The sequence below is a fragment of the Polyodon spathula genome, chromosome 15, assembly GCF_017654505.1.
Source record: "Polyodon spathula isolate WHYD16114869_AA chromosome 15, ASM1765450v1, whole genome shotgun sequence".
Classification (NCBI taxonomy): Eukaryota; Metazoa; Chordata; class Actinopteri; order Acipenseriformes; family Polyodontidae; genus Polyodon; species Polyodon spathula.
In genome coordinates, this window is record NC_054548.1 from 10216193 (window position 1) to 10228327 (window position 12135).

At 39.9% G+C, this 12135-nt stretch overlaps 1 protein-coding gene across 6 annotated transcripts in view; it reads right to left on the reverse strand.

Moving 5' to 3' along the window:
• Nucleotides 1–869: 869 nt before the first annotated feature.
• The window catches only part of LOC121327768 (TGF-beta-activated kinase 1 and MAP3K7-binding protein 3-like), a 43648-nt gene continuing 32382 nt past the window's right edge, over nucleotides 870–12135 (reverse strand). For all 6 annotated transcript variants that reach the window (XM_041271963.1, XM_041271962.1, XM_041271957.1 and 3 more), the window contains 5 exons: nucleotides 9016–10576; nucleotides 6565–6725; nucleotides 4811–4904; nucleotides 3150–3233; nucleotides 870–2298 (listed from right to left, as the gene is read on the reverse strand). In XM_041271963.1, coding sequence (XP_041127897.1) covers nucleotides 2156–2298; nucleotides 3150–3233; nucleotides 4811–4904; nucleotides 6565–6725; nucleotides 9016–10483 — 1950 coding nt within the window. In that variant the 5' untranslated portion in view covers nucleotides 10484–10576 and the 3' untranslated portion in view covers nucleotides 870–2155. The remainder of the gene's footprint in view (nucleotides 2299–3149; nucleotides 3234–4810; nucleotides 4905–6564; nucleotides 6726–9015; nucleotides 10577–12135) is intronic.

Below are 12135 nucleotides of genomic sequence, written 5' to 3' on the forward strand. Positions count from 1 at the left end.
ACCCCCTTTTGAAGTCCCCAGAAAAGTTCGGCCTCTATGCACAGCCTGAACGCGAACTGACACTGTCCAAGCAATACAATTTTTTAATAATACATTAAAATGAAGTGCTCATTTGCATGCTCAGACTGAATTAGTGCACAAAGTTATACACCAGTTCAGAAGACCACTGGGATTGGGAAATGTTGGTTTTCATAAAGGATTTATTAATTTTATTTCAGGGATACTGCACTATTTAACCAATGCAGACTCCTGTAGATATCAACCCACAATGACCTTTCTCTGGGAATAGGATGGACATTTGGTCCCCTTGATAGCATTACGTTTCTTTGTTCTAAGCAAAAGGACTGGTTTATTCCAATGAAATGTAAATAATTTTTACAAGATTTATTTTAAAATGCCATGCACTGGCTAAGCCCTTTGAAAAACATTAAGCAAGCTATACCATATATAGACATAATATAAATGAGGGGGCAGAAAGGCTAGCTTATGTCATAGCTCTTGTCTATACCCTATAATAACCAGAGTAGGGGTTGGGGGAAATATCCATTTTATTCCCACATGTCCTTATAAGCCACAATTACAATATTTATGCAGTAAATATAAAGACGTTGAATGGATAAACCAGGTACCAAAAGATTATTTGTTTTTGTTTTTGTTTTTTTTTTGTTTTTTACACACAGCTGTAGTATAACTGAGGTTATGTAGTTTACCACAAGGCATAAACAAAAATGAAAGATAGAAGTGCTTCTATATTCTACAAAGGCAGGGGCACCACCATAACAAGAACACATGCATCCTTATATACTCTCTCACGCACACACACATTATTCATACTTTCTACTCACTCTGCATCCCAGACCCAACAGTTATTTCACAAAGAACGAGTGCTTTATTATTAAAGCATCCAAAACAAGACATTACCCTTAGAATACAGAATAGCACACTATGCATGAAAGTACCAGTAATCATATTTTTGCAAGTCCTTCATTTTTCTTATAATATTATTGGAACACGCAGTGTGCAATATATATATATATATATATATATATATATATATATATATATATATATAACTTAAATTTAAGATTTGCCTTCAGCATTTTCTTAGAGTAGTTTATTATTTATGTACAATTAAACCCATATTTATCAAATCAGCTATTTGCATAACAATAATTGTCAGCTATATTAGGATTGGGTGCACTACGAACCTTGCTGTTGTAAACATTGCAGTTTTTCTTCACAGAATGGAAGCTTGAAGGCCAACGTACCAGGAAGAGGAAGCAAACGCTTACCACAGGTCATCAACATCATTGCTGAGCTCACAGACCTGAGCGGGATTTGGGATCTTCGGAATTTGGCATAAGTTTGCTGAAGCACGGTTTAAAAAGTAAAAAGTAAAAAAAAAAAAAACCAGAAAAGGAAACCTTGTTGTAAAATGCACACTATTATTTTTATCAGAAGAGCATGCTGTAAAGTTCAGATCTTATGATGCAATGTATTCACCGGTGTTATTGGTACGGTGGACGACATGGTGTAGTACAAGCACTAGGGACTGTTAAAGAACCCCTGATTGTACAATGTACACATAAGGCAAGGTATACCTTTACGCTTTCATCAACGTGAGAAACAACTTTACTTTATCATTTAAATCACACAGATTGCAATTACCCTGAAGAAAGCAGCAATTACACATATATAAGTCCTCTTAATTATTTTATATGTTGCTCTTTGCAGGCTGTTTGATCAAACGGTGCAGTGTCAAGTGTCACACAATCCGGAGTCAACATCTTAAGAGTTTCTGAAACCTATTCAGGGTTCTCCCCCTCCCAATGTAGGCCACAGAATGGACACAGTGGATGACATTCCTATGAGGAAAGGGTCATGAAGCAGAATCCCAATATTCAGCAAGATCCTTCTTACTACAGAAAGGTAGCAGCTTCCTTTACCTTGGGGAAGGGGAAAATGTGCATCTGGCATTCTTTCAGATACGCCTGATCAGAACGGATTACCATAGTTTTGATGATGGTGATTCAAAAGAGCTTCACTTTTGCCTCTGCACTGAGAAATGGTAGCGGTTGTACAGGTCAGCCCTCAGTCACTCCCCTGTGAGGTTTCTGTGGAAGCCCCTTCCCCTTCACCCCGCCATGCTTTGGGTTCAGGTATACCTCGGCATCTCGCACTGCTCACAGCGGTTCAGGGCTGGGTGGTTCAGGAAGGTGCAGCTTTCACAATTCCAGTGGGCCCCTTCAAAGTCTTCGTCTCTCGGTTGACGTCTGGGCTTTGAGCTTGACCTGGGCTCTGCAACAGGACGCAGAAAAGCAAAGATATTCAGACACTAAGGATTTGAAGACAGCACGTTATCAAATGCAGTAAGCCAGCTAGCCATGGAGACTACGGTCAGTCCCTTTCCATTTGCAGTCAGTAAGAAGACCTATAGGACCAGCACTTTATTTGAAGTACTTTTATTTTGTACAGCCAACAGAGAGGAGGGATTTGAACATTACGTTTCTCAGTATAAAGAGGAGTCACATCTGGACAAGTGACGACTGCTTTTCCACATGTTTTTATTGTCTCTTTACTATGTTACTTCTTTGTGGGTCAGAAAAATGTTTGCAAATACTTGGAATTCTTTGTTCATTACATAACAATAAAATCTAATCCATGTTTACTATAATCAGCATCATCATTCATATTGGAAAATATGAGACCTACAAAGTTATGGTTATTTTTTATTACATATCATTTACTTGAATTATCAGCTCCATGTTCTTTAACGGTATAAACTGCAGCAATTTTCATACAATAAAATACAATAATGGTTTCACGTAAAAACCATGATTTCCTAAGTATATCTAAATTATTGGGTGGATTTATTTATTTATTTTTTTTAATTCAGGCGGACCAGTACAATACTAATATACATTTTCATCAGAGTTAAGACTTTGTATAAATTTTAATAAACTTCAAGAATTGTGAATGATTTGAACCATCAGTAGTACTACCTCCACTACAGGGCACCAAAGAATTGAACACCAACAGCAAATCCCATTGGAGTGTCCACACAGCATTTCTATTATACACTGGAATACGACCGATTTCTCTACCAAAAATCAGAAAATTGGAACCAATATCTTTCCAGAACAGCTCACCTTTTTTACTTGGCTCTGGAGGAACTACTGGACCAGGCTGAATGTGATCATAGAAGTTGTTCAATGCTTTTGGATCAAACTTCCCTGGAAAGAGAAGGAGAAATTATATTATAAGCAACACAGTTCAATTGTGATAGTTTTTTTTTTTTTTTAATTCAGCTTGACAAAATTTCTACTAGTCAGTCACTGGCTATTTGCTAAGCTGTCCTATAGACAGTGCCTATTTGAGTCACATGTTGCATGAGGTTTGATTGAGATATGTTATTTCTATTGGTGCAGCGGATAATCTTTCACTTCATACATACTGCATAAAAATGGGAATTATAGTGGGACTTTGATGTCTGAATGATGTATATATATAATAAATACCCTGAAATAGTACTTTATATATATATATATAGATATATAATTATCTATACTACTGGATATATATATAATATTTTATATCTTAATAATATATATATATATATATATATAATACAAACAATTCATTGTAATATATATATATATACACAAACAAAAAACAACAAGCATTATTTCCAAACTGCTGTAAATTTCAATTGTTTTATTTCTTCAACAACAGCAAGGTCAAACCTAAAGAAGGAAACCTGCCCTCTGTTCTGGAAGATGTATGGTGCTCAACTGCAATACAGTAGTAAGAGGCACTTAAAAATAAATAAATAAATAAAAGGATGATCTTTTATTAATTAATAGCGTCTCCTCACCGAAGGGGAAGAATCACACAGGCAGTACCTGTCCAGCTAAATCACAATGTACACCCTTCCTCGGCTAGGGCAACGCTTCTCTAATTCAGGGCTCTAGTACTTCAGCACAAAGGCATCAAAATGTGCAAGACGACCTGCAAGCGCTGTGTTCGAGCTACAAAAGGAGCCGTTTTCAAAACTCTACTGCTGTAAAAGGGCTAATTAAACATTGAACCTTTTAAACATCCACAGGAATGGAAATAAGACTCCTATTGTATAGCAGTTTGACCCATTCCTGGTTTCACACCGAAGCTTGTTACCTGTACATTGGCTAACAAAGCTTGTAGTAAAACCCGGGTGAAACTGCTAGGCAATAAGAGCCTTCTTTACGTCCCTGATCTATCCAAGTTACATTAAATGAAAAACAATTCTCTACATTGAATGCAATAAATTTGAAACATTAAGGTTTATTAAGTGACTTTCTTTAAAAAAAAAATATGATAAAAGGTAAACAAACACCAAGTATTTGCAAATAGCCATCATAGCTCATGTATCTTGAAGTTTAACCATGCTTCTCCCGATGATTATGCTATACATTTTCCATGGTTTGTTATGTTTAATATTCTTTACCAAACCTCTCTGGACTTTACAATGCTTTATTACACTTGGCGATGCTCTTTCTAATGGAAAGTTTTATAAGGTAAGACTTATGGGGTACTCTCGAGCAAGGGCCAGGCACACACACACACACTACATCACATACTGGCTGCTTGATATCAGAATGACCAATGTACAGATGTGGGTCTTAAAGACAACCCCTATAAGGTCTTGATTATACTCAAATAATTCCTTATAAACAATACACCAATGAACTTTAAACATACGATTTGAAGTCCCATAATGACAACACAAACATAAATTAGAGATGATTTAAAGATGGATCACTTATTTACAGACCTCTAGATTTAAGGAGGTCAATTTCTTTCAGTGTACAGTCAATATTGATTTGAAGCTGTCTGTTCTGGCTCCTTAGTCTGGTCATATCTTCTGGCTAGTAAGAGAAAAAGAAGGAAAACACCACAGTGAATCAAAATTACTGTTGGGCTTTGTAGTTCACTTGAGACCAAGGAAAAACTGACCATCCGAATCCTTCAAATAACAAGAGACCGCTGACTGAAGCAGGAGTGTTGGTTTCATTAAAATATATACCTGATTTATGGTGCTAATTTGCAGTAGAGTTAACTGGGAAATCCTTCAAAACTAACAATTATAAATGGTTCATTAATGCAATGCAGTTGAATAATGAATAATGCAATGCAGTTTAGAGCTGTTCGAAATGAAATAAATAAACTTGTGTGAATATTCTAAACCCCCTTTTACACTGGCATGCTCTACCCGGGTCAGGCCCTGGTGTCATGCGGGTCGGGTATGTGACTTCACACTGCTTTTGATAAAGCAGTGTTGACCTGGGTGACAGACGGAAGTACACAATGCGCGTATCAGGGCCCCGGAAGCAGCTCGTTACTGATGCTTCCACCCAAGCTTCTCTGGATTAAACAGACGACCCAAATGTTGATTAGAGCAAATCTTTCAACATCCCTACTGCAATCTGGCTCATGCTGCGTCTCAAATCTAAAAAATAAATTAAAAATGGCCAAAACAGAATAAACAGAAATGTTCCTTGCAGAAGTGAAACCTTCACGTAGGCGTGGCTGTTTGTTTTTGTGTCTTGCTCAACCCCCGTCAACCCACATCCTGAGGTGGGTCACTGGGACCCAGGTTAACCCGAGTACGACCCAGGTACGTGGTCTGACACTGCACAGGATTGTGACCTGGGTAGAAGTACCAGTGTGAAAGGGGCTTAAGGCTATTTTTACAGTATAATAATACATTTCAAACTTGCATTAGTTTTTCACCTTTTTAAAGTACATTACTTGTTGTAGCCTATGCGCAGTTTTGTACATGCAGATTAAAAGTGTCATAAATAGTTTCAAATTCACATTTTATATGGGGCAACAAGGCCAACAATACCAGTTGGGTGGTGCCATATGGGTATAGTGTAAACCCCTCGGCTCTAATTTTGGAAATGGAATTCGGCATGGATTTAGAAGAAAGCAGGTATCAGAATGCGTATACTCCCTCCACCTCTTTTAAGAGTGCCTTTTGTACCTGAAGAATTGAATGTTACAAGCAGAAACTAAGCTTGTGTTACAATAAAGCTGCAAATTACAATATGTAAATATTGAAATATATTCTGTACAAAACAGGACCTTGAAGCCCGACTTCAGGTACTGGGTGTGTTGTGTGCCGTGACGGTTTGCTTCCTCTTGATTATGGGGGAGCTTTCCACTGTGGAATATACACTAATGATGTCCCTCTGCATTCAGCAATTAAAAATGCAGGTAAAGCAAGCACTGCAATACAGCACCATATATCAAGCATGTCTAATGTAAAAAAAAACAAAACACAAAACAGTATTCACAGCTTATTTAACAGTACAAAATCTAGAGGAGAAAAAAAATACCATGCTTTACTTTATTTATATAAGATAAACAGTAAACTATATAATTTGTGGTAACACTGAATACTCCCAATGACAATAATACCCAATGAACAATGAGTACTCATTCAAAACAAATGTACTGGACAGATTTGAATCCCCAATGTATACTATATTGTTACGGCAGAACGACCAGCCCAGAGAGACTGACCGCTGGAATCAGTGAGGTGGTGTTGACTCTGTGGAAGCGTCTCTGCATGAGGTCGTACTCCATGCCGTTGACGTCAGTCTTGAGCTTCTCCAGTATCTGTTTCTCCAGATGAAGCTCCTTTACCAGCCTCTCCATGCGGGCCCGCTGGTGCAGGAGCAGGGCTGAAACCACAGCGAAACATGTGAGACAACCCTGACAAAACCAATATGCATTCCTGCAGCTCCAAACTAGGACACAGTGTGGCGCTAGTGATTTACAAAACTTTGAACGACAATTATTTTTTTTTCAGCCTGGAAAAGGGATGAGATTTGCAGCTATCAAAACAGCAGCATACAATTCTGAATGGAAAACAGTTTATTTTGTTTGGATTGTAAACGTTATATCTGTATTTTGTTCCCAATTAAGATATTTAAAAACATGGTATTTTTATATGACTTCTTTCTTTAATTTTTTTTTTTAAATGCATGTTTGTTTCTTAACAAAGTGAGGTCCTTTGCTTCACGTTGTGAAGATAGGCGTCTCAAAACACCACCACTCTGACCTGTAGGCCTAAACACCCTCCATGCAGTCCAAGGGACTTATGACACTGCATTTTTGGCTGCAGGCCAGAGCAATACTTTATAACCAAAACACAAGGTCTACAATATTCAAAGTCAAAATCTGTATTGCAACTTTCAGCTCAGGCATTCCATAATGATACTCGATACAGACGTCACCACTGGAGGGACTAGAAATGGCAATTAAAAGTAAAAATAGAAATGTTTGGAGACTGAAATCACACACCCAAAACAATCAGCTGTTTCATTCAAGCATTCTAAACTGAATGGATTCACCACATTTAAAAGGAAATTACAACTTACAGATAAAGTACACGACACAGACAATACACTTACCAATACCGTAACTATTTCTGATATTCATGATAAGTTAAAATCCCCTTGCACTGTTTTGTTTATTTTATTTATTTATTTATTTTTTAATTTCCAGGAAGCTGTTTCCACTAAACCAGGTATAAAACAGCTCCTACTTCAATAGAAGGCATGTTTGAGAAGGGACGCAAATAATTCAGCAAACAAGAGCGTTGATATGTAAAAAAAACAGAATATTGTTGAAATGCTGGCGCCAATTCTACAGCAAACTACACGTTAAATGATGCATCTTAGATTAAGAACACACTACAGTGCAGAATCTTCACTCAGCTACACCACACGCTGCATTTTCACTTTACTTTAACAGGAAACCATTGTTGCTCGTTTCACATCACCTGAAAAAGTAAAAGTCCCCTTCCGTACAGCAATGAATAATTAAATACTGAAAGGTTTATCATAAGAAAATCCATTTCATATACTGCACATGGAGTAAGGTTTCATGCTTTTGAGAAAAGCAAAAAAAAAAATGCATCTGCTCCCATTTGAAGTTAAACAACACACCAGTATATGTATTGTTTTTGGAGACAAAAGTGGCTAGTACTGCATACTTGCCAACATTTGGTAATTGTTCAGAGGGACACTTGTCTCCGGGGGAGGGGGGTCATATGCATGGGAGGAGTTATACGCAAAAAAAACTCATTATCATATAATAGACGTATCCCTCCCCCCTCCCCAACTCAACACCACACAACTATCATGAAAATAAAAACAGAAGCAGCATTCTTACCTTTGTATAAGATGGGTCAGCTGCACGAAGAGCGCAGCGTCTGGTTTTCACTAACTCTACTGTGCATAATAAATGTTTTTTTTTTTTTCCTATGGGTAAATATCGGGAGTTTAGAAACAGTAAAAAAAAAAAAAAAAAAAAAAAAAAAAAAAAAAAAAAACATTCAGTTTGTGTATCAGAGCTTTAACACCAGAGCTGGCCTTGATAACGTCTTAGCTGGAACACAATGCACACTGCATAGTAAACGGCTTTACAATTCACTGCCTATCATAACTACAGATCAGCAGTAACAAACCTTGGATTTGGTTTTATAGCAGCTCATTGAATACACTATACAAGACAGGATGATAAATAACACCTAGGCTGTACCCAAGCAGGAATTGTTAAAATAAGAATCCAATAATAACTCAAATAAAAGCTGATACCCATTTTTATAGTATTGCTGTTTTCTTTTCATAACCAGCCTCTTTTAACAAGCCTCCTCTTGATGGCCATACCTCTTATGAGCCTGTATTTATATTGCTTCCATATTGTATCAATAACAACAAAACAACATTTGGTGCATCATGCACCCCACTGTTACATGCATTTTTTGAGGTGCAGGTAATTTGATCAATTCTTTAGAGCTAAGAGAGGGGGTTACCGATAGACTGAGGACCAAAAAGGTGCAGAGAAGAAGAATGTAGTAGACAAACTAGTGATCAAAGAATCAAAATACAGGTTTAAACTCAAAATGATTCTGCAGATTTAAAACCCTAATATGCCTAACACACTAAAGGGCCACCAGATTATTACCTTGAGTGTAAGCATAGTCGTCAGAGCCTGAACTAAACTTCCTGCGATATTTATTGCTGCCCCTGTCTCCGATGGTGCCGGGCAGGGCAGAGATGGGTTGGATGGGTTCGGGAGCACCGGGGTGTTCTCCCTGCTCCACTAAGTTCAGGATGCTCTCAGTCTCTACAGTGGGCGACTCCACCTGCCGCTGTACTGGTCTGCCAGGAGACACTTTGATCTTGAAGGTGTAGGTGGAGTTACTGGGCTGTGTGACCCTTGCCCGAGGCCCGCCGGCAGCCACAGCTGCCTGTCCTCCCCCTGCTCCTCCTCCACCTCCCTGCTGGGGTGAAGGGGCCGGCCGGGAGTGACCCTGGTGGATGTACATGCCCGGGTGATAAGCTGCCACCTGAGCAGCACTGCTCATGCTCATCTGGCCTCCGGATATCCCTCTGGAAGGGGAGCTGGGTGCTATATACAGTGTGTTCTGGCCTCGCTGCTGCTGCTGCTGGTGGTGATGATGATGCTGTTGACTGGTGACAGGAGAGGAGCTGCGGTTGAGGGACCTTTGGGGAGACTCCAGGGTGATTTCTATCTGGTTTTTGATGGAACTCTTGGACATCACTGGTGATAGGTAAGGGATAAAGGAGACAGGCTGGCCTCCTTGCTGCTGGTAGCCATGCTGCTGCTGCTGGTACGGTAGAGACATCATAGTTGGGGGGCTGATTGGCATGAAGACGTGGGAGGTCTGGTGGCAAGGCTGGCTGGGCTGGATCTGGTGCTGAGGAGAGCTGTAGGGAGAGGGGAACTGGGAAGGTGGTGGGGAGTGGTAGGCTGATTGAGGCATCTGAGACTGCTTGGAGGAATAAGGAGTAGGCTGGTAGGGCGAGGGCTGGGTTTGGTAGACAGGGATGGCATGAGGCTGCTGATTGTAAGGTTGCATCTGACACTGTGCAGTGGGGGAATGCCAGGGTGAACTCTGGGGGGTCTGCCTGCCCGAGGGGCTCTGGGAGGAAGCAGACCGGATGAAGACTGCGTTTCCGGCCGTGGCATAAGGGCAGTTCTGGATCTGGGAGGGGAGGTGCAGGGCGCGTGGGGCAGCGGGGATGTTCTGGGACAGAGTGACGGTGATGGGGTTCATGGTGTAACGGGGAATGGGAGTGTAGGTAGGAGAGACACCCTGCATAGCAGAAGCACTCATCCCAGGTGGGAGAGAGGTCGGGGGAGGCGTGCTGGCTGTGCAACCCTGCTCGTTCATAAAGAAGGGATTGTAGACAGGTGAAGGGGCTACAGTGGCGGGGGCTGAATGGGGCTCTTGGAGCAGGCACATCATCTGCTGCTTGGTCCCTCCTCCTCGCTGTGGGTCAATGTGCCCGTCGCTCGAGCTGTGCACCAGCGTCCGCCCCCCGTTGGTCTGGGCCCCATCCCCTGCTTGGTACCCGGTGGCGGAGTGGATGCCCAGGTTGATGTGAAGCATGTGGTTCCTGTTCATCCTGGTGTCCTCCGGACTGTGGTACTCCCCATACAGGTACTTGCTGCTCTCCAGCGCAAGGGCTCGGCAACAGGCTTCCAGATTGTTGTTATTCTTATTGGGGAAAAACAAAAAACAAAAAAAGAGAATACAGTTTGTATCTGATTTGCTGCTATGCATCAGTGCAGGAAAAAATGCAGGCACACCCATGCATATTTGAAAAACCCTTCCTGTTTGTTTTGGATACAATAGATTTAGCTGCTGCACCTACACGTCTGATCAAACCCTGAACAGTACATTGGAAAATCCAAAACATTTTTCATCAACTAGAACAAAACTGCCTTTCAGTCAGGTCTGGTAACTACTAAACCTTTGTCTCTGTAAATCTCTTCAGGGCATTCTATAGAGCAAAATCAAATTCTACACAACATGGGTCATTTAAAAGGTTGGCAGTCATACATTGCATCACTGACTAATGCTAAACACTTATGAACAAAATGAAACAAAAAAAAATGTTTATATATATATATATATATATATATATATATATATATATATATATATATGCCCCACCTACATCGGTTTGGGGCCAATTAATTTTTAGAACCCTGAAATCTTTTTCTGTTCTGAGTGAGGTTGCCTTGCGAATGACCCCATCGTGATGCAGAAAATTCACAAGCAATGAGCAGCAACTTCACAGTGTGCATCAGTCTTCTAATTTAAAGCTACAGTACCAGATTAGCTGCGCAGTACAAAACACAACAGAATAAAATAACACATCAAATAGCAACCTAAATATTCTACATTTCTTTAATTCTAACATAAATAAAATAATCTGAATAGTGCAACTGGTCCAGAATGCTGCAAGAATACTGACAAGTACAAAATGAACTGATCACATTACATTGTCTTGGAAACTTTGCATTGGACACCTTTCAAATATCTGGTTATTTTTAAGATTCTTCTGTTGACCTTCAAGGCTGTCCAGGGAACTGGCCATAAATGTCCGCTGCGCTCTTCAAGCTCAGAGCTGCTGGCTGTTCACATGATCAGATGTGTCCTAAACCTTGGAACTTGTTGCCACTAGTTGCTAGAGGTTCTCATTCTCTTGAGAAATATAAACCACATTTGTTTTTCCTAGCTTTTCCTAATTTAATTTTGGGATGGCATTGCCATGAAAGGAGCTAAATAAAAACACATTTAAATATTGTAACCTGGCCAAAACAGAAAATACATTCCAACAATACGCTAGTTTGAAATGTATTTATTATTATATAAAAAAAAAAAAAAAGATGACAATCATGTATGAAGAGAAATAAAAATTAAACCAGTGCTAATTTGTATTTTGCAGAAGTTCACCCACAATTTTAAATCTTAGACAAAACTATGAGGGAAAAAACAAACAAACAAACAACCACCACCTATATACAATTCTACCCATAGACATTGTTTATTTAGTTATTCAATGTTATTATTGGTTAGAATTAAACCAATGTAGAGGACGCACTTTGCTGGGGACCCTGAGGGTGGAGTCACATTGGCTCCGACGCTTCTGGGGTGGGGGGATGGGAAACCGGCAGGTATTGCTTCTCCTCATCGTACAACAGCAAAACCTACTGACAAGACACTGAGCACATTTAGAGTGGGTAAGAGGCAGGGCTGATCTCTGTTCT